This window comes from Stenella coeruleoalba (assembly GCF_951394435.1).
Source record: "Stenella coeruleoalba genome assembly, chromosome: 11".
In the NCBI taxonomy this organism is placed as follows: domain Eukaryota; kingdom Metazoa; phylum Chordata; class Mammalia; order Artiodactyla; family Delphinidae; genus Stenella; species Stenella coeruleoalba.
The window spans coordinates 15716542-15738088 of NC_137157.1; the positions used below are offsets into that span (position 1 = coordinate 15716542).

Genomic DNA, 21547 nt, shown 5'->3' on the forward strand with positions numbered 1-21547 from the left:
TCATTGCAGCTCTATTTACAATAGCCCAGAGATGGAAACAACCTAAGTGTCCATCATCGGATGAATGGATAAAGAAGATGTGGCACATATATACAATGGAATATTACTCAGCCATAAAAAGAGACGAAATTGAGCTATTTGTAATGAGGTGGATAGACCTAGAGTCTGTCATACAGAGTGAAGTAAGTCAGAAAGAGAGAGACAAATACCGTATGCTAACACATATATATGGAATTTAAAAAAAAAAATGTCATGAAAAACCTAGGGGTGAAACAGGAATAAAGACACAGACTTACTAGAGAATGGACTTGAGGCTATGGGGAGGGGGAAGTGTAAACGGTGACAAAGCGATAAAGAGGCATGGACATATATACACTACCAAACGTAAGGTAGATAGCTAGTGGGAAGCAGCCGCATAGCACAGGGAGATCAGCTCGGTGCTTTGTGACCGCCTGGAGGGGTGGGATAGGGAGGGTGGGAGGGAGGGAGACGCAAGCGGGAAGAGATATGGGAATATATGTATATATATAACTGATTCATTTTGTTGTGAAGCTGAAACTAACATACCATTGTAAAGCAATTATACTCCAATAAAGATGTTAAAAAAACAAAAAAAAAAACAAAAAACAAACAAACAAACAAAAAAAGAATATATGGCATTTGTAGCATCTGTGCACTTCTGAGTTGATTCTTTTTTATTTTCAAACATATAGAAAATATAGAGAAGAACAGTAAATAATGTGACAAACAGTTATATATCCATCTGTTTACATGTCTGTTTTTCCTATGAGACTGTTAGTTCTCTGAGGGCAGAGATGCTTTATATTGCATCTTGTGTGCCTAATACAGAACTTTGCACATATTGGGCACTCAATAATAAATGTTTGTTGAAAAAATGACTCAGTTAAAAAACATGGTACAGCGTGAAGCTTTATTTTTAATTAAATAATGTCAAGTCCTTTTTTCACACTTCCTTCAAAGTCTCTAAAATCATTATGGGGCTAATCTCTTCTGTTACGAAGAAGAGACATTCCCAATTAACTCCTATAGATACTCACTGTCTTATCTCACTCAGATAGCATCCTTTGACTACTCAGATACTTGTACTACTTCTCTGTTTGCACTTGGCTGTCTGGCTCTAACATGTGTGTTGGTCCTTGTATTTTCTCATTACATTGCATTGATACCTAGGAAGCACTGCAGAAGGGAATGTGTGCTAAGTAAGGGATCTCTAGAATAACATGCTTTCCTCCGTGAACAGGGAGATTTAGCAAAGTGCTGAAGCAAGAAGACGACAAGACCATTCCCATTAACTTTTCTAGAACTGATTTGGGGTCCTATAAAAGGAATAATTTGACTTTTTAAAACATACTACCTTCAGGAAAGGGAGAGAAAGACGGAGGAAGGCAGGGAGACAGACTGACACCACATATGGAAATAAGGCCAGCTACATTTCCTAATGAATGGAAAGGAATCTCTGAATTAATATGCTTGATGGCATTGGCTTCCAGGCAGGAATTTAACATTGAGGGATGAACCTAAAATGAACAAATCACACTAATTTGCTAAACCTCAAAAAAACCCTAATTTTCTGTTTTTTTGTAAATTGTAAATGAAGTCATAAAAATACCTACTGAAACAGTTAAAACCAAAACCAAACATCTGCATTTTCTGTGACAACTGAGTTGTAAAGTAGGTAAAGATTTTAAAAAGTGAAATGCCAGGGGTTTGAGAGGTGTAAACTAGCACTATTCTTCTGAAGGTCAGTTTGGTAATACATATAAATTTAAATACATATGATATACACAAAAAACCCTAAAGTTTTGAAAAACCCTTTGGCCCATGAATTTCAGGAATTTATCTACAAAGATTTTACAACAAGAAAATTCACCGTGTATTACTATGTAAAACAGCAAACAACTGCAAACAATACAAATCTTTACACATAGGGGATTTGTTAAAGGTTGATAGATCCTTATGAAGGAATACTCTTAAGTATTTTTATACATATACTTATGAGTATTCTTTCATAAAGATTTATTATCTTTACGAGAAGCAAGTGGTTGTTAAAATTTTTTTTGGTTGCAGAACTCTTTTTATACCCCAAATGAAATCCAGTTATGACCTAAATTTAAAGAAAAACAATAGCAACAGCAACAATCAAAGGTGCTGGGTTTTTTTGGCCACGCTGTGCAGCCTGTGGGGCATGTGACATCTTAGTTCTCCTACCAGTGATCGAACCCCTACCCCCCTGTAGTGGGAGCGCAGAGTCTTAACCACTGGACAGCCAGGGAAGTCCCCAAAGGCGCTCTTTTTAAAGAAAGGGTGGGGAACTTGAAACACTGTCCACTCATCCCCAGAGGTTACTGCTAGGAACATTATGGCTTCAAGGAACACACTGTGTAATCCACTACTCTTCAAGAACATTTATTGTGGGAAAAAGAGCAAGATGATAAAATGACTGCATTTTTTGTAAAAAAAAAATATATATATATATTATCTTTGAATGGTAGGTTTATAGGTAATTTGTATTTTCTTATTGCTCGTATGCTTTTTCCCCTTAGGTCTGCAGTATTATTTAGCATGTATTATTTTCATAAGGAAAATATTATTTTTAAATCTATATTTTAAAGTTGGATTCTTCTGTACAGTAAGCTTTCCATATCCCTTTATTTCAGCTGGTATTTTAAGGTATTAACAATTCTTTAGATGCTTGCTCAACTAGAGAAAGATGTCTTTTATCTGACAATCAAGGAGATATTAAAATTCAGGTAAATGGACCCTTACTGGCAAGTTTCTCTACATCCTTACTACAGATTTCCCTTATGCTAAGTTATGTATACCTCAGTAAAAAGTACTCTATGTTCTGATTTCTGTGTCTTTTCACATGCTGTTCAATTTCTGTGAAATGTTTCATACTCCCATTCAAATGGCCAAATCATTCTCAGTCTTCAGATCTCAGGAGAGACTTTCAGGGGTCTTCTCTAACTATACTAAGTATTCTCCATCATTGTACTGTTTCTCTCCTAGTACTTAACACAATTTATATATTTGTTTACTTATTACCTATATCACCAATAAAACTGAAGTCTGCAGAGACTGTGTATTATTTGCCAATATATTACACAACGCCTAGCATAATACCTGGCAATTGTTCATAAATATTTGTTGACTGATTTACTAAATGCTTGCTAAAATTTGAATTTAGAGACTTATGGAGACTCAAGTGGTTTAAAATAAGCTTTCCCACACTCTTGCCTAAGTGGGTTGGCAAGGTCCTGTTTTCAATACTGTTCATAATTTCTGATAATTTCAATAATAGCCCAGAGTCATATTAACTAGGCACATTTTATAATGCTTGTATAAAGTGATCCATGACTCACGAGAGTTCTGTTGAGATGCTGCTTCACGACTACTGATCCTTTATCATGTATCTTTTGGAAAATAAACATTCTATAATACAGAATAAGTATTTGCCACTTCAACATTTTCTAAAGCTTCTTCCAGCCCTGCTATAAATTATAATTGAAGCACACTAATTAGGGCTAATCTCAATATACTGATATTTATTACATATCATTCCATACATATGCTGATGTGTGGCCACTGAACTATAAACCCTTTCTGTCAGGAATCTGAAGAGCATAAGCTACTATTTGGGGCACAATTTAAATAACAGGGGCTCCAACAATGGCAAACCAACAGTCTCAGAAGAGCTCTTGCAACTAAATGGAGAACTTAAAAACACCAAAACAAACAGTGTAAGAAAAATAACCATAGAAGGTACCAAATAAGCATAGAGACATAACATTTTAAATACTTCCAAATATTTGGTTTCAAAGCATAAATGGAGCATGTGGGCTTTCCACATCTTTTTCTGCCAAGTCCCAGGAAAAACTGACCATACTACAGTCATCTAAAACAGCTGTTAGGACCGATCTTCAAATATTTGGTTTCAAAATATAGACCTATTTGCACTTTAAAACCCAGATGCCTGCATACTCCTACTATAGCACTGCACTGAGATAATCCTTTCAAAGTAGGCTGCTGGCAAAAACAGATCTTTATTCATGGTAAGAACTGCTTCAAATGGACACAGCAAAATGTTAGCCTAAGTCCTAAAGTCAATTGTCAGAAAAGATAATTTGCTCTGGCACCAAAATACTATTCTTTTCTTTCTTTTTTAAGGCAGAGACTAAATTTTATGAGTTATTTAAGGTTAAAGAGAGAGGGTAAATGTGAAATGTTAAGATTCTAGAAGCAAGGGAAAAAGTTTATGTCCAGTTTACTTAAAATTATTGACGTCCTTAAACTAAGCTTCTTGTTTAGCATATTGTTCTTGTGGGTACTCAAATTTAAACTATCAAATCTGCCTCACTTTGGGTTGCTAGAAGGTCCAATCCACAGAGAAGGATCTTAGTCTAGCAATAAGTCAAGTGGTTTAAAATAAACTTTCCCATATTCTGGTATAATTATACTTGTTTTCTAGGACTCTGTTATAAGCATGGCTATCTAGTTGTCCTACACTTCTGATAGTTATGTAACACTACAGAGTAATGGGTTAGGAGACTAGGATGATAGGTGATAAACAGTGTCTTTTACTCTACTGAGCAGACATCAATTCTGATTGATCAATTTCAACTTGCCTGAATATCTTTATGTTTCTTTAAGACTGCAGGCAATGAAAATGCCTGTACCTTTATGAATCACATTGTTTTGTTTCCCTTTAAATCCATCATTTAAACCTTGTTCCTGAAAGAGGCACTTAAAAAAAAAAAGACACATGATAGTACAACTCAGAAAAGGAACTGTATTTGGCATCTTACAAAACAGCAGTCAATCTTCACCCTATTCTTCTGATAAGTGTTACACAAATGGGAAGAATAAGAGTTATAATGGCTAAGAAATGTATCTTGAGTCACTTAACTGATTAATGAGGGAACTGGAAACTTTTTCCATTTCCCTACTTAGCATTCGTCTCTGGCAGGCAGCTCTAAGGACACCCCAAACCAATGAAATTCCAAGTAGATAAGAATATTCTTCTCAACCTTACCTCTTTATGCACCTTCCAACTGTCTACCGTCACATTGAAGAGAGCTTTGAGGGCCTCAATGGCACAGTCTGTCTCCTGAGGTGAGAGAGGAGGTCCATTACGGTCTATGGCCGATTCATATTCATCGGTCCACTTGATGCTAAAGGCACTTTCCAAGATCTGGGTTAGCAGCGGTAGTCCTTGGAGCTCATAGCGCAATTGTGACCTGATGTCGGTGTGCAAAAGTGACAGGACGAAGAGCAAGCGCAAGTCAAAGCACTTAATGTCATTGATAAACTTTCGGTCCTTGCACTTTCTCAGGAGGTTACAGAGCTTTGCAGCAAGGTTAAGTTCCAGGCTGAGCTGCTGTGCCATCTGACTGTTGAACACTATGTTACAAAGACATTTTAATGACTCCACAATAACTGGGAACTCTGACACCTTCTCCAAAGAATCATCCGACTCATTTAGCTTGGCTAGTCGCAGCAGTATCTGCATATTTTCCTTAGTTGTTACAGGAACTAAAACCTTTTTGTCTCTGGAGAGAATGCGGAGAACTTCAAGGCAGGACACTTGACATGTTGTTGGGATGTCCTTTAAAAGGACTTTAAATATGCCTTCACAGAGTTTCTGGAAAACAAGAATGAGTATGAAAAAATCATTATTTGGCTTAAGTGATTTAAAACAGAATGTTTCTCTATCAATGTATTTAACTGCAGTTCAAGATCTGGCTAGAAAAGGTTTTTACTTTTTTAAAGTCACAGAATGTTAGAACTGAAAGAGACCTTATATTTGGTGTACTTCTTTTACTTTACAGATATGAAAACTGAGGGCCAGAAAGGCTAAGTTACTTGTATGGGGCCAGAGTGAATTAGTGGGGCTGCAAAGGATAGAGTATAGGTTTCCTAATTTCCAGCCCAATATTCTTTCTATAAAATCACTTATTCTCTTTTAAACTGACTAGTTTCAAATGTCTTATATGGCTTTGTTCTCAATGAATTTTTAACATCAGACTACACATACTATCAGGATAGAAGGTAATCATCTGAATCATAGCTGTTTCCTTCCTGGAAATAAAGATTAGTGCCTTGAGAATTGGTTCACAATTGGCTACAAGTATAGGCTCTCATAAAAAGACTTAAAGAAGTCTGCATTTCTGCCCAGTTTCAGCTGTGCTATTTCTTCTGAGTAGTACTACTGCAGTAGTCCCATGTTTTATAAACCTTAGAACTCTCTTTAGCTAACGTGTAATAACATTTAATCATCAAATGACCCCAGAGATCTTTTGCTGACAACACTGATAAAAATTATTCCAAGTGTTGGGTTCCAAAGAGGGCTCAGCTAGCATATATGATGCCTTTGAGTCAACTGCAAAAAGGTGCCCCTCTCCAGGCTAACTGCAAAAAATGTTCCTACTGGGTGGACAAATTACAAAACAGCCCTCTTCCTCTGGGCAGCCCTGTGCCAGGACACATGGCTTGGGAAGCTCAGAGTGTGGGCAGGATCTTAAGCTTCCCTTTGTTCTCTTGGTGTAGGGCACAGATTACACAAATATATGCAGTAGTCCTGGTTCCAAATTTTGCTACCACTATCTCAGAAACAACTCTTTATTTGGACCCAAAGTGTGCTCTATCTTGAATTTTTTGAAAAATAGTTATTTCTGTCATTGCCAAATTTAAGAACCATTGATAATTCTCTCAAAATTCAATGTCCAGCTTTCTTCTCCATAAACTGCAGATCTGGGTCTCTGAAGCTCAAACCTTATATGTGCAGCAAGCAGATATAACCATTCCACTGCTGACCATTTCTATACCCGTTACATTTTATAAAAATAACAGCAACAACAACTATGACCAATACAAGGTTTTACAAAGTTTCTATTAACCTACCCTCAGACTTTAACTTTTTTAAAAAGAGGCTATCTGTGGGTCAAGCATTATGATCTTGGCAGGAATCCTAGGCCATGTGCATCTTCTCAGTACATCTGAGTCAAACAGCTATGGAAATGTCAATTTTATTTTTTTATAAATTTATTTATTTAGTTTTGGCTGCATTGGGTCTTCGTTGCTGTGCACGGGCTTTCTCTAGGTGCGGTGAGCAGGGGCTATTCTTCGTTGTGGTACACGGGCTTCTCATTGCGGTGGCTTCTCTTGTTGCAGAGCACAGGCTCTAGGCACACAGGCTTCAGTAGTTGTGGCATGCAGGCTCAGTAGTTGTGGCACGTGGGCTCTAGAGTACAGGCTCAGTAGTTGTGGTGCACGGACTTAGTTGCTCCACGGCATGTGGGATCTTCCTGAACCAGGGCTCGAACCCATGTCCCCTGCATTGGCAGGCGGATTCTTAACCACTGCGCCACCAGGGAAACCCAGAAATGTCCATTTTAAATGTACTATGCTCTCTAGATGGAGGTGGGAAGGAAATTAACCTAACAAGCTAAAAAAAACTATCCCTGGGACTTCACTGGTGGTCCAGTGGTTAAGACTCTGCGCTTCCAATGCAGGGGGCCTGGGTTCGATCCCTGGTCAGGGAACTAGATCTCGCAGGGCACAACTAAGGCTCGGGGCAGCCCAAAAAAAAAAAAAAAAAAAAGGCACTCCATCCTTTAACATACCTGATAACTGGAAGGGACTTCCATTTAATGTTTTAATATCATTGTTAAAGCATTTTTTTCATGAATGCAGTTTTGTGGTGGAGGAAAGTATAATGTGCCTATTATTAAAAATATAAAAAATGGGAAATTTTCTCCAATTTCAGATCTTTCACACCCAAGACAAAAAAAAAGTACCTTCTACATACTATTTCCTATGTGGTATATTCCTGGGTGGTGGAGTTAAATAACCTTTGCTCCCATACAATTTTACCCAAGAGGGAAATTATCTACATTCCTAGTTAAGAAATACATAATAAATATGATATTATAAAATACTATATATGTGAATTTGGAGTTCTACATATCTAATAAAACACAGAAATCTTTTTTTTTTTTTTTTTTTTTTTTGCGGTACGCAGGCCTCTCACTGTTGTGGCCTCTCCAGTTGCGGAGCACAGGCTCCGGACACACAGGCTCAGCGGCCATGGCTCATGGGCCCAGCCGCTCCGCTGCATGTGGGATCTTCCCGGACCGGGGCACGAACCCATGTCCCCTGCATCGGCAGGCGGACTCTCAGCCACTGCACCACCAGGGAAGCCCCTAAAACACAGAAATCTTTAGCTCTTTTCTTTCTAAACCAAAAACAAGAGCAACAATAAAATCCAAAAACAAAAAAAATCTGTGGGTAATATGGCTTCTTTCTTCCTCCACCTTCAGACTCAAGAAAGAAAAAAAGCAAAATATGAATACAAACTGGCATAGCCAAGGCTATTAGCCAAATGGACTGTTAAACTCTGGGACATAAGAAGGCTACATAAAAGAAATTAGAGAGGCCTATAAAATTTATAGTTAAAAATTGCCTCATCTAAAGGCTTGTAGGAGATCAGCAACCGAGACTGTTTTAAGCACAGTTTTCAATCATAGTTGTTTTAAACTCATCATAGTTGATGTCATTTCTCATCACAGACTTGCCCCACATGACAACAGTTAGGTAGCTTTTTGCTGTAATGTCCCTTGAAAAGTAATGCCACTTCTTGGACAATGACCTCTCCCTTTTTTGTATTACAACTTAAAAAAAATCAGACATAAAAATATAACAAAGGAATAGTTAACAGACACACTCATCGCTATACTCCATACGATCATTTCTATTCAGAGAATATTACAAAGAACAAATAAACCATGTAACACATCTGGATGAATCAGAAAGTTTTGCTTTGCATATGAACACCAAGCAAGACGAGGTAGCATTCTTTACGATTACCCCATCTGTTGAGTGCATGCGCGACTTCTATGTTTCAAAGGTGCTCCTGTTTCACCTTTATTTTGCCCTAATGTTATTTTCCTGTGCTATAACTTTTTTTCAGTTGATTTTATTCTTCCTAAAACATGCTCTGTTCTCTTCAAACACTTTCCATAGCTCCCTGTTGCCTGCAGAATGCAGCTGAAATAAGCTCAGTGCCCCCTTTCCTACTGCTGTCTCCGTCACACACATACCCTCCTTCTCCTTTCTTTTCCAAGTGCTCCAAAGGGATTCCCAATCCCCTGACCATATGTCCTGAACCTTTCTCCTTCCATTCTCTCAGCATGGCCTACCCTGTCCCCATTTCCACCAGTCAGGACCCCACTCTTTTTCTAAGGTTTAATTTGAGGACTAAGGGGTCTAGAAGACTCCGCAGCCACTCCCTCCTTTGCTTTCTTTCTATATAGCACTTAGTTCCAACAAGCAGTTAGTTCCTTTTTACAGAGTCAGCTGTTGGGGCATCTCACTCCTTTTCCAGGCTCCTTGAGAACAGAGGCTATGTTTCATCTGTATCCCAGTGGCTGGCCCAGGTGTGCTACAGCTGTTTGTAAGTGCAAGATAACCACAAACTCCCAAAGATTACCAGCTTTAAAGTCTACCACCTGACTCTCCAGCCCCTTCCAAAGAATAACTCCTTTGTATTCCACCACCAGCCACCTCTATCAAGTCTTCTCTTCCTCATTTTGCAAGTACAATAACTCATCATTACATAACATTTTAAGTGCAAACTGTTTTTATTTACTTTCAAAGTATTTATTTATACAAACTTGTTATCATTGTTCAACTGATATATTTTTAAATCTGAAACTATTTTGGTATCTTAGATAACCATGGAACACATAATTTTTTTTTCCATTAGAATGGATGGAAATACCTTCTGAGTTAAAAACTTTTCCCTTAGAGGTAGGTTTTCAGGAATGAACTAAAGTCATAAAGCAAAGCTTAGGTGTGCTTACAAAGTATAATTACTTCAGAGAGGCTGAGGAAAAGCCCTTTTAAAATGCTCGTTAGCTTAGGAGCCATGGCTATTTCCAAAAAGTTAGACTGCAAGACCCAGCAGCAGAGACTCAAGATTGAGATTCTCAATGTTAATACCAGGTATTGTCAAAAATTTTTGGTAGTTTTGGGCTTCCCTGGTGGCACAGTGGTTGAGAGTCCGCCTGCCGATGCAGGGGACACGGGTTCGTGCCCAGTTCCGGGAAGATCCCACGTGCCGCGGAGCGGCTGGGCCCGTGAGCCATGGCTGCTGGGCCTGAGCATCCAGAGCCTGTGCTCCGCAGCGGGAGAGGCCACAGCAGTGAAAGGCCCGCGTACCGCAAAAAAAAAAAAACTTTTTGGTAGTTTGCTCCGGAATGGAAACCCTAGAGTATACTACAGTAATGGTTCTCAAACTTCAGCACGCATGATAATCACCTAAAGGATTACTTGTTGTTGTTGTTAATTTTATTGAAGTACAGTTGATTTACAGTGTTAATTTCTGCTGTACAGCAAAGTGATTCCGTTTTATATATATATACATATATATATATATGTATATATATATATTCTTTTTCATATTCTCTTCCATTACGGTTTATCACAGGATACTGAACATAGATCTCTGCGTCATACAACAGACCTTGTTGTTTATCCATCCTGTATATAATAGTTTGTCTGCTAATCTCAAGTTCTCAGTCCTTCCCTCCCCACCACCCTCCCCCTTGGCAACCACAGTCTGTCCTCTGTGTCTGTGAGTCTGTTTCTGTTTCGTAGATATGTTCTTTTGTGTCGTACTTTAGATTCCACATGTAACTGATGTCATATGGTATTTGTCATTCTCTTTCTGACTTACTTCACTTAGTATGATAATCTTTAGGTGAGGATTGTTGAAACACAGATTGTTGTACTCACCTCCAGAGTTTCTGATTCAGTGGGTCTGGAGTGAGGCCAGAATTGGGACTTTTAACAAGTTCCCAGTTGATGCTGTCACTGCTGGTTCAGGAGCCACACTCTGAAAACCACTAAACTACAACCAACAATGGACTGACATAACTTGGATGTTCGGGGCCAGGGGTTAACTGACAGTAGCTGACCAGATAAGCAAAGAAAAGTAGGCAGAGCTGAAAGCCATTAACACAAATACCTTAACTTCTCCTCAACTGTCCTAAAGATGTATAAGGGTGGCAGGAATAGGAATGGGATGTCATTATCTGGTCACATTACCTTTCTTAAATGTTAAAAATCACTAGAGGTGTGAAGTGTATTACTTAAGATCAGTGGTCCTGGGCCTAAAACTTGTTCAACTTACCATGGATTCTAGAACCAGAACAGTGTTGTGATTAAGACCAGGTGTTCTGGATTTAAATTTCTTGTGTTCAAAGGCTGGCTCTTCTACCGTCTTCTAATGGTGTGACCTTGGCAAGTTACTGACTTCTCTAGGTCTCACCTACTTTAAGACTTAAACGACATCACACATGTATAGTATTTACAACAGTGCCCGGAATGTGTTAAGTGCTCAGTACTGGTTATCATTTATATATTATTATAAGGTAAAAATCTCAAAGTCCTCAGTTTAGCTTTTAAGATCCTCCACCCTGCTTTTTGAGTTTTCTTTTTCATATTATTCACCAATCAAACCCTCCTCTCTAGTTGTATTCCTTTCGAATTATCTCATATAGAGCTTTTTTGCTTTCTTACCATCTCCCCTCTACCTGCATGAGTCTTTCTCCCTCTTTGACTATTTAAGTTTTAACCATTCTCCAAAGCTAAGCTTAAAATTAACTTTTGATATAAAGTTCTTCCTAACCACTTCAGCCCCCAATGTTCTTCCCCTCCAAGGAACACCCAAACCAAAATTTGTAGCAATCATTGGTGCTTAGTACATTCTTCCTGTTTTCTTTTTATGAGTTTGCCTCAACTACTAAAAGCTCTCTGAAGGTGGAAAGCACATCTTTCTTTTATGAGAGAAGAAAATGTACTATAGTGGCTTCTGAATCAGAAAAACCTGGTTTTAATTCCCAGCTTCACCACTGTGTGATTCAGACATTATTTTACTTCTCTGAGTCTCACTTTCTCATTTGTAAAATGGGAATAATATCACTTACTTCTCAGAGGGCTGTCGTGAAATAGACTCTGGGATGTAATAAGCGCTCTTTGAATTGTGACTATTTTTGTTTTATTTCTTCATAATCCTTGTAGCCCTCAGCAGAGAAATTAGAACACAGTAAGCACCCAAAATATAAACTGACTGTACTAAGAAGTTCCCTGAATTTAAAGCATTAGTAGAAGTCTATTAATGTTGTCTTGACACTTCTCCTTTCTAAGAAGGAAAGAGAGAAGTAGTAAAGGCTATTCTTGTGATTGTACTGGTTGGATGGTTTGCCCCATGGCATAAAATAGTCTTTTCATACAAGCAGCAGAAATTATTTGTCTTCATATAAAGTTCTTTTTTCTGAAGAGTTTAAATTACTTAAATATATATGTTCTTTAAAATGTAAAATGCATCAAACTACTGAAGAAAATAGAAAAAACATTCATAATTATACTACCTAGTATATTTTATATGCAGCTGACAGAAGGATTTATCCTTAGTCAATCTATTTGAGTATCAGTAACATGCATATTACTTCAGCCTACACAGTCACAATCATCATGTGTATATAATATTGTTTTCTGTCTTAAATTTAATTTTTAATGTAATTATAAGCATTTTTCACATTGCTATAGAGCCCTTATAAACATAATTTTAACTTGATGCAATATTAAATACGATTCCTGCTCTCAATAAGTCTTTAGCATGAAATACAGCAGAGTTCAGAAAACGCAGTGGACTTAGCATCAGAAGGGATGACTTCCTAATTTTAATAATTATAGTAATATTATTTGCTTATGTGCTTTATAGTTTACAAAAAAACTTTCATATATGTTCCTCAATCTAAGGAATGCTTACTGAACATTTACTATATTATTCTTTAAATGACTGCCTAAGGACACAACTAAGAAGTAGAAGGCCAGGACTCAACTGAGATCATCTGACTCCAGTATGATTTCCACTGTAAGTCCATGATCATAATATAGCTGTCTCTCATTTGTTAACTGTGACCTTCAGCATGTCACTTTATTAGGTTTTCTTCTTCCTCTATAACACGCATTAAAACTCTTTAAGGCAATCTTCTTCCAGCTCCAGAATGGTAGGCTTTTCACTATGAATCTGTAAAACTAGGATTAGCTTTCGCTTTAACTATGAAACAAGCAAAATATGCTATGATGTGTATGTGAGGATTCAAATGATCTATCATGATTTATATATTGTCCTAAAAGTATATAATTGATGTATAGAAATAATATTGATTTCTAAAAATATTTATAAAAAGAGAAAAGTCATTTTTGTTTTGTTTTGTTTTTTTCCCATATTTTATTGATTTGAGTCCTCTCCCTCTTTTTCTTGATGAGTCTGGCTAATGGTTTATCAATTTTGTTTATCTTCTCAAAGAACCAGCTTTTAGTTTTATTGATCTTTGCTATTGTTTTCTTTGTTTCTATTTCATTTATTTCTGCTCTGATCGTTATGATTTCTCTCCTTCTGCTAACTTTGGGTTTCGTTTGTTCTTCTTTCTATAGTTCCTTTAGGTGTAAGGTTAGATTATTTATTTGAGATTTTTCTTGTTTCTTGAGGTAGGCTTGTATAGCTATAAACTTCCCTCTTAGAACTGCTTTTGCTGCATCCCATAGGTTTTGGATTGTTGTGTTTTGTCATTTGTCTAGATATTTTGTGATTTCCTCTTTGATTTCTTCAGTGATCTCTTGGTTATTTAGTAACGTATTGTTTAGCCTCCATGAGTTCATGTTTTTTACGTTTTTTCCCCTGTAATTCATTTCTAAACTCATAGCTTTGTGGTCAGAAAAGATGCTTGATCTGATTTCAATTTTCTTAACTTTACCGAGGCTTGATTTGTGACCCAAGATGTGATCTATCCTGGAGAATGTTCCGTGTGCACTTCAGAAGAAAGTGTAATCTGCCGTTTTTGGATGGAATGTCCTATAAATATCAGTTAAATCTATCTGGTCTATTGTATCATTTAAAACTTGTTTCCTTATTTATTTTCATTTTGGATGATCTGTCCATTGGTGTAAGTGAGGTGTTAAAGTCCCCCACTATTACTGTGTTACTGTCGATTTCCTCTTTTACAGCTGTTAGCAGTTGCCTTTTGTATTGAGGTGCTACTATGTTGGGTGCATATATATTTATAATTGTTACATCTTTTTCTTGGATTGATCCCTTGATCATTATGTAGTGTCCTTCCTTGTCTCTTGTAACATTCTTTATTTTAAAGTCTATTTTATCTGATATGAGTATTGTGACTCCAGCTTTCTTTTGATTTCCATTTGTATGGAATATCTTTTACCATCCCCTCACTTTCAGTCTGTATGTGTCCTAGGTCTGAAGTGGGTCTCTTGTAGACAGCATATATATATGGGTCTTGTTTTTGTATCCATTCAGCAAGCCTGTGTCTTTTGGTTGGAGCATTTAATCCATTCACATTTAAGGTAATTATTGATATGTATGTTCCTATTACCATTTTCTTTTTTCTTTTTTTTTTGCAGTACACGGGCCTCTCACTGTTGTGGCCTCTCCTGTTGCAGAGCACTGGCTCTGGACGCGCAGGCTTAGCAGCCATGGCTCACGGGCCTAGCTGCTCCGCGGCATGTGGGATCTTCCCCGACCGGGGCACAAACACGTGTCCCCTCCATCGGCAGGCGGACTCTCAACCACTGTGCCACCAGGGAAGGCCCCGATTACCATTTTCTTAATTGGTTAGGGTTTGTTTTTGTAGGTCCTTTTCTTCTCTTCTGTTTCCCACTTAGAAAAGTTCCTTTAGCATATGTTGTAGAGCTGGTTTGGTGGTGCTGAATTCTCTTAGCTTTTGCTTGTCTGTAAAGCTTTTGATTTCTCCATCGAATCTGAATGAGATCCTTGCTGGGTAGAGTAATCTTGCTTGTAGGTTGTTCCCTTTTATCACTTTAAGTATATCATGCCACTCCCTTCTGGCTTGTAGAGTTTCTGCTGAGAAATCAGCTGTTAACTTTATGGGAGTTCCCTTGTATGTTATTTGTCGTTTTTCCCTTGCTGCTTTCAATAATTTTTCTTTGTCTTTAATTTTTGTCAATTTGATTACTATGTGTCACGGTGTGTTTCTCCTTGGGTTTATCCTGTATGGGACTTGCTGTGCTTCCTGGACTTGGGTGGCTATTTCCTTTCCCATATTAGGGAATTTTTCAACTATAATCTCTTCAAATATTTTCTCCGGTCCTTTCTCTGTCTCTTCTCCTTCTGGGACCCCTATAATGCGAATGTTGTTGCGTTTAATGTTGTCCCAGAGGTCTCTTAGGCTGTCTTCATTTCTTTTCATTCTTTTTTCTTTATTCTGTTCTGCAGCAGTGAATTCCACCATTCTGTCTTCCAGGTCACTTATCCATTCTTCTGCCTCAGTTTTTCTGATATTGATTCCTTCTACTGTATTTTTCATTTCAGTTATTGTATTGTTCATCTCTGTTTGTTTGTTCTTTAATTCTTCTAGGTCTTTGTTAAACTTTTATTGCATCTTCTCGATCTCTGCCTCCATTGTTTTTCCGAGGTCCTGGATCATCTTCACTCTCATTATTCTGAATTCTTTTTCTGGAAGGTTGCCTACCCCCACTTCATTTAGTTGTTTTTCTGGGGTTTTCTCTTGTTCCTTCATCTGGTACATAGCCCTCTGCCTTTTCATCTTGTCTACCTTTCTGTGAATGTGATTTTTGTTCCACAGGCTGCAGGATTGTAGTTCTTCTTGCTTCTGCTGTCTGCCCTCTGGTGGATAAGGCTATCTAACAGGCTTGTGCAGGTTTCCTTGAAAGCCAAGTTTTACAAAGAAAATGTCTTTGCTTACAATACAGACATAGTTAGTCTACTGTACTCTGGCAACCAAAAGTTAGAAAACACCTTTAAAAAATAATTAATTAATTAATTAATTTTTGGCTGTGTTGGGTCTTCATTGCTGTGTGTGGGCTTTCTCTAGTTGTGGCCAGCAGGGGCTACTCTTCGTTGTGGTGTGTGGGCTTCTCATTGCGGTGGCTCCTCTTGTTGCGGAGCACAGGCTCTAGGTGCGCAGGCTTCAGTAGCTGTGGCGTATGGGCTTAGCTGCTCCGCAGCCTGTGGGATCTTCCAGGACCAGGGCTTAAACCTGTGTCCCATGCATTGGCAGGCAGATTCTTAACCACTGTGCCACCAGGGAAGTTCCCAGAAAACACTTTTGAGACGAGTACTACTGAAAAGTATCTGCAGATTGGTACCAGTTCACATACTGTTTGTTCCCAGACCATGCTGAGATAGGTTCGTAAGTTGAGATAGGTGTAAAAAGTTGAAAGTATGTATTCAGAAACCTTTATAGTGATTTGACTTTGCTATGACATCCAAGGATGTGATTATTTCTTTAATGATTCATTTTCATTGTATTTTTAAAAGTACTGGTCTACCACAAATTAGGGAAAAATTAACAAACAAACAAAAAACTTGGTCCTTCATCACAAATAATGTGAGAAGCACTGTTCTAGCGAATGCATTTTATCCTGTATAAGTTTTCTTCTAGTATATAATAAAGGCAGAAAAACTAACTAAGATCCCAGACTAATGAGGAAATAATATAAAGCCTCATAAATATACTTCCTAAGAGTTTGTTTAATTGTTAGGCATTGTGGTGAAAAGTGATAGATGTTCATCAAAATCCATTCTCCCTTTCTTAAATAGTAACAAAACTGTGGCAAGTCTCACGGCTGCCTAGCTACAGCACGCTCCTCAGCTCTTCTTCATGACCATATGACTGAGCTCTTGCCAGAATGTGTGTGGACACATTGTATGCCTTTTTCAGGTTTGTGTCATTAAGACAGCAGGCATGCCTTCTCCCTTTTCTTGTCCCCTTCTGCGCCCAGAATCTGGAAGTGGCAGCCCCAATATAGGCTAGAACAACGCTGAATGGCAAAGAATGACTTGACAAACTTGTAAAGAAACTGGGTCACTGAATAAACTCATGGAGCAGAGCTACTCATCTGCATGGTTGATCACCTCAGGACTGTTACTTGGAAAGGTAATAAACACCTACAGTCCTTAAATCACTTCTTTCTTGGGGTCCCTTTGTTGCAACAACTTAGCTTTAAATTTAAATAAGAATGCACTTTTGAAATATGCCCCATCGATGCCCCATCCAGAACCTCTTATACCATCATTCCATAAGTAACAGAAATTATATTTTGCCTCAATGATTAAGCAACTACTCTCTATATCTAATACCAAGAGTTAGACCAACTTGGCCTGGTCATGCCAAGTTGTTCATTTGCTCATTGTTCAGTTGTTCATCTATTCGCTCATTAAGAACTCACCAAGTGTCTATTTAATAAAGCCAAGATAAAATGGGTATGATAGTATCTACTTCATAGGATTGTTGGGGGAATTAAATGAGATAATGTGTTGTGCTACCTTAGAATAAAATAAATACTAAATAAATTTATGTGCACATACATTGTAACTACAATGTAGGTGCTATATATATAGTATTACCATACACTTTAGTAAGATGCTATGTGGTATAATAGAGAATATGAGTTGCCAAGTGAGACAGACTTCACTTTGCTATTTATTACCTGTGAGATCTGGGCAAGTTACTTGTTTTTTCTGAGCATAAGGTTTGTTACGTGTGAAATGGGATAATACCCTATGTGTTACAGTGTTGTTTATTAAATGAGAGGATGGTACACAGTAACAGGCAAAATTGTACATTTCTAAGAACAAGACCTCTAATTAAACATCTCAGCCAATAGCAGTGTCTTGAAAGAGGCTTGTTTTCTGATTGAAATAATAAGCCTACATGTACATCTGACATCTAGTTCTCTCTCCAACAACAGTGCTTACCAAAAGGATTTAATGTACAGAGGTTTTCAAAAATCTTTATTATTAGTTGGTGAAATTCAGGTAAAGATTCATAATTTAACTTAGAATAAAAATGGGCCAATGACTAGGGACTTCCCTGGTGGACCAATGGTAAAGAATCCACCTTCCAGTGTAAGGGACGCAGGTTCGATCCCTGGTCAGGGAACTAAGATCCCACATGCCACGGGGCAACTAAGCCTGCGTGCCACAACTACTGAGCTCATGTGCCTCAATGAAGAGAGCCCATGTGCCTCAAACTACAGAGCCCATGCGCTCTGGACCCTGTGTGCCACAACTACAGAGCCCACGCGCCCTGGAGCCCACGCACCACAACTAGAGAGAAGCTCGCACGCTTCAATGAAGACCCTGCGTGCCGCAAGTAAGACCTGAGCCGCAACTAAGACCTGATGCAGCCAAAAAAACAAACAAACAAAAAAAAGGGCCAATGACTGAACAACCAAATAAAAAATGAAACAACAGTGCACAGAGAAAGTGAACACTGCAAAAGACAAGGACTAAACTAGTGTCTGTTTTATTTATAAGAAACAGGAAAATGCAATAACTTTCTAGTTCAAGTTGGAAAGAGGGGCAGAGTACACACATAGCACAGGCAGTGAGTTCAACTTGGCAGTAACCCTACCATAACTACAGGCCAGAAAAGAGTCAAAGAGCCAAGAAAAAAAATGAGTGTAATTTCCAGAATCAGAATATTAAGAGTTATAAAGGGATGTAATGACTACTTAATATCAACAAACACTAGCAGTGCAAAAGGTTCTACTAAAAAAAATGGGTTTTGTGAGAGAATAAGTCTGGGAAACTTATTAAAATATTAAAGATTCTCAGATGAACTATGAAAAAGAAACCTGTTTAACTTTTAAAAGCTGATATTTCCTTTATTTATTTGAATCCTTTCAGAAAACAATACCTAATAACACACACAGCATTAGGGGATATTTATTTTATAGATATGAAAACTAACTACCATGGAGGCTAAATGATTTGCTTAAGGTAGCACAGAAAGCTACAATTGGAAAGGGGACTAAGATTATTATTTGACTCCCAGTCCTACTCTCTTTTCATTGTACTGATATCTGGTGATGAAATAAATAAAAAACGAGTGTTCCAACATTCAAAGCAATTCTGGATAAGCTAGGTCTGTGAAAGGAATTACTGAGGACTGATTTTTTTTCTCCTTAAATAAACAGACTTAAGTCCTTAAACATGGTTCTGCTTCTTCTTATTATGATTTAATGTTTCTGTTCTTCTACTGTAGAGGGAGTGAAATACCTATCCTTAGAGTCTACCACTTTCTCTTTAGTAAGAATGGATTCCCCATCCCACCCCCACTTTGTTGTCCATTATGTCTACAAGGTTAGCCACATGCTTGATTTATGCTCTCACTGCAATCAACCAGTGCTCCTATAGTGATGGGATAAGGACCCTGCTCTTAAAATAGGCACATCCGGGAGATATGGCACAGTGCCAGGTATACTTAAAGTCACAGGACAATCCTATGCATCCTCTTTAACCACTGTTTTATGGAAAGATTTATCAAAGGTGGGGGTGGGGAAGTTTCTACATAAAAATAAACAAATGTGTTAAAACTCACAATACAAAAAGTCACATGAATTTTTAAGATAAAAATTCAAATGTGAAAGCAATTTTACAGTTAAGGCAGGATCCCTTGAATGATGCCTCCCTGGCTTCTCAAGGTTATGCCTACATTCTTCTCTGATGGATGTCACTGGATATATAGTCCACATGGATCTAATTTTAGTTCTTAACTGGAGCTGAAGGTCAACCACCTAAATCTGATAGTTCTAAACTTTTGCCCTCTGCGTACAGCAATATTGAGTGTGTGTGCTCGCGTGTGCACACTCGCACAAGACAGAAAAAGACAGAGGTATTAAATTCTAAAATAAGCTTACTATAATCAACAGTTAGAACAATGCTATGAGTTCCAGAAGAAAGATCTATCAAAAAAATTGTATTTTACAAAAATGTTAAACAATTAATGACTTACTGCCAGGATCTACAATGCGCTTTTATGAAAGGTTAGAGAGGATTCTGGAGGTCAAATTTAGAATTTCTTTATAAAAATCTAATGATGAGATTTTCTAAATGAATATTCATGCAGCTGGTTTCATTTATATTTAGTTTAATATTATATCTATACACTTTGGGGGTTTTATTCCTACTTGTAGTATGGGAGGCAACAGTAATTGTCCCTTTTTATTTAATGAATACTGTCCTTGTGAATGGGGTTTTTATCTCACTTCCTAAATTTCACCTTTAGCTCCCCTTCTTGCACATGTACATTTTTTTCAGTAATACAATCCTTCTGGCTACGTTCTATATCATGGTGATCCTGCCAAAAGACTGAAGGGAGAGTTCAGAGTAACAACAATTATGTAAGTCTGGCTCAAGTTTCTTTGCTAATTAGCAATCCTGAGAAAGACATGATGCATCATCAAGAGTTCATTAACAGATGGAAAAGACAGCTTAGGTGTAAATGAAAACTTAAAAACCAATCAGCTACCCTTCCTTTCTTGACTGAGGGCAAAAATGGGCATGTCAAAACTTTTAATTTCTCTTCAAACATAGTACCAGCCAAATCTGCTTCTCTTACTACTTAAGCAGGAGCCTTTATTTTCAGAAAGCCCTCTTCTCCACTACCTATGCAAAACATATATTAAGTTAATACTGACAAATACTTAAGTATTACCATTTCTTGCATTTTAATTAGCCAAATGAGGGAAATTATCTCATTTAATTTTACTGAGTTCTTAGTCAAGTTATAGTTTTTTCTTAGTTCTATTAATTTTACTTTACATATATATATATTTTTTAACATCTTTATTGGAGTATAATTGCTTTACAATGATGTGTTAGTTTCTGATCAATCACAAAAGTGAATCAGCTATACGTATACATATATCCTCATATCCCCTCCCTCTTGCATCTCCCACCCACCCTCCCTAACCCACCACTCTAAGGGATCACAAAGCACTGAGCTGATCTCCCTGTGCTATGCAGCTGCTTCCCACTAGCTATCTACTTTACATTTGGTAGTGTATATGTGTCCACGCCACTCTCTCACTTCGTCCCAGCTTACCCTTCCCCCTCACCGTGTCCTCAGGTCCATTCTCTACATCTGTATCATTATTCCTGTCCTGCCCCTAGGTTCTTCAGAAACTTTTGTTTTTTAGATTCTATATATATGTGTTAGCATACAGTATTTGTTTTTCTCATTCTGACTAACTTCACTCTGTATGACAGTCTCTAGGTCCACCCACCTCACTACAAGTAACTCAATTTCGTTTCTTTTTATGGCTGAGTAACATTCCATTGTATATATGTGCCACACCTTCTTTATCCATTCATCTGTCAGTGGACACTTAGGTTGCTTCCATGTCCTGGCTATTGTAAACAGAGCTGCAATGAACACTGTGATACATGACTCTTTTTGAATTATGGTTTTCTCAGGGTATATGCCCAGCAGTGGGATTGCTGGGTCATATGGTAGTTCTATTTTCAGTTTTTTAGGGAACCTCCATACTGTTCTCTATAGTGGCTGTATCAATTTACATTCCCACCAACAGCGCAAGAGGGTTCCCTTTTCTCCACACCCTCTCCAGCATTTGTTTGTAGACTTTTTGATGATGGCCATTCTGACTGGTTTGA

General features: G+C 37.8%; 1 protein-coding gene across 6 annotated transcripts in view; it reads right to left on the bottom strand.

Moving 5' to 3' along the window:
* The window catches only part of RIC8B (RIC8 guanine nucleotide exchange factor B), a 127560-nt gene that overhangs the window by 79774 nt on the left and 26239 nt on the right, over nt 1-21547 (bottom strand). For all 6 annotated transcript variants that reach the window (XR_013830669.1, XR_013830670.1, XR_013830671.1 and 3 more), the window contains exon 3: nt 5054-5662. Coding sequence is in view for 3 of the 6 variants with exons in the window: in XM_079938422.1 (XP_079794548.1) it covers nt 5054-5662 (609 nt within the window). In the remaining 3 variants the exon portion in view is untranslated. The remainder of the gene's footprint in view (nt 1-5053; nt 5663-21547) is intronic.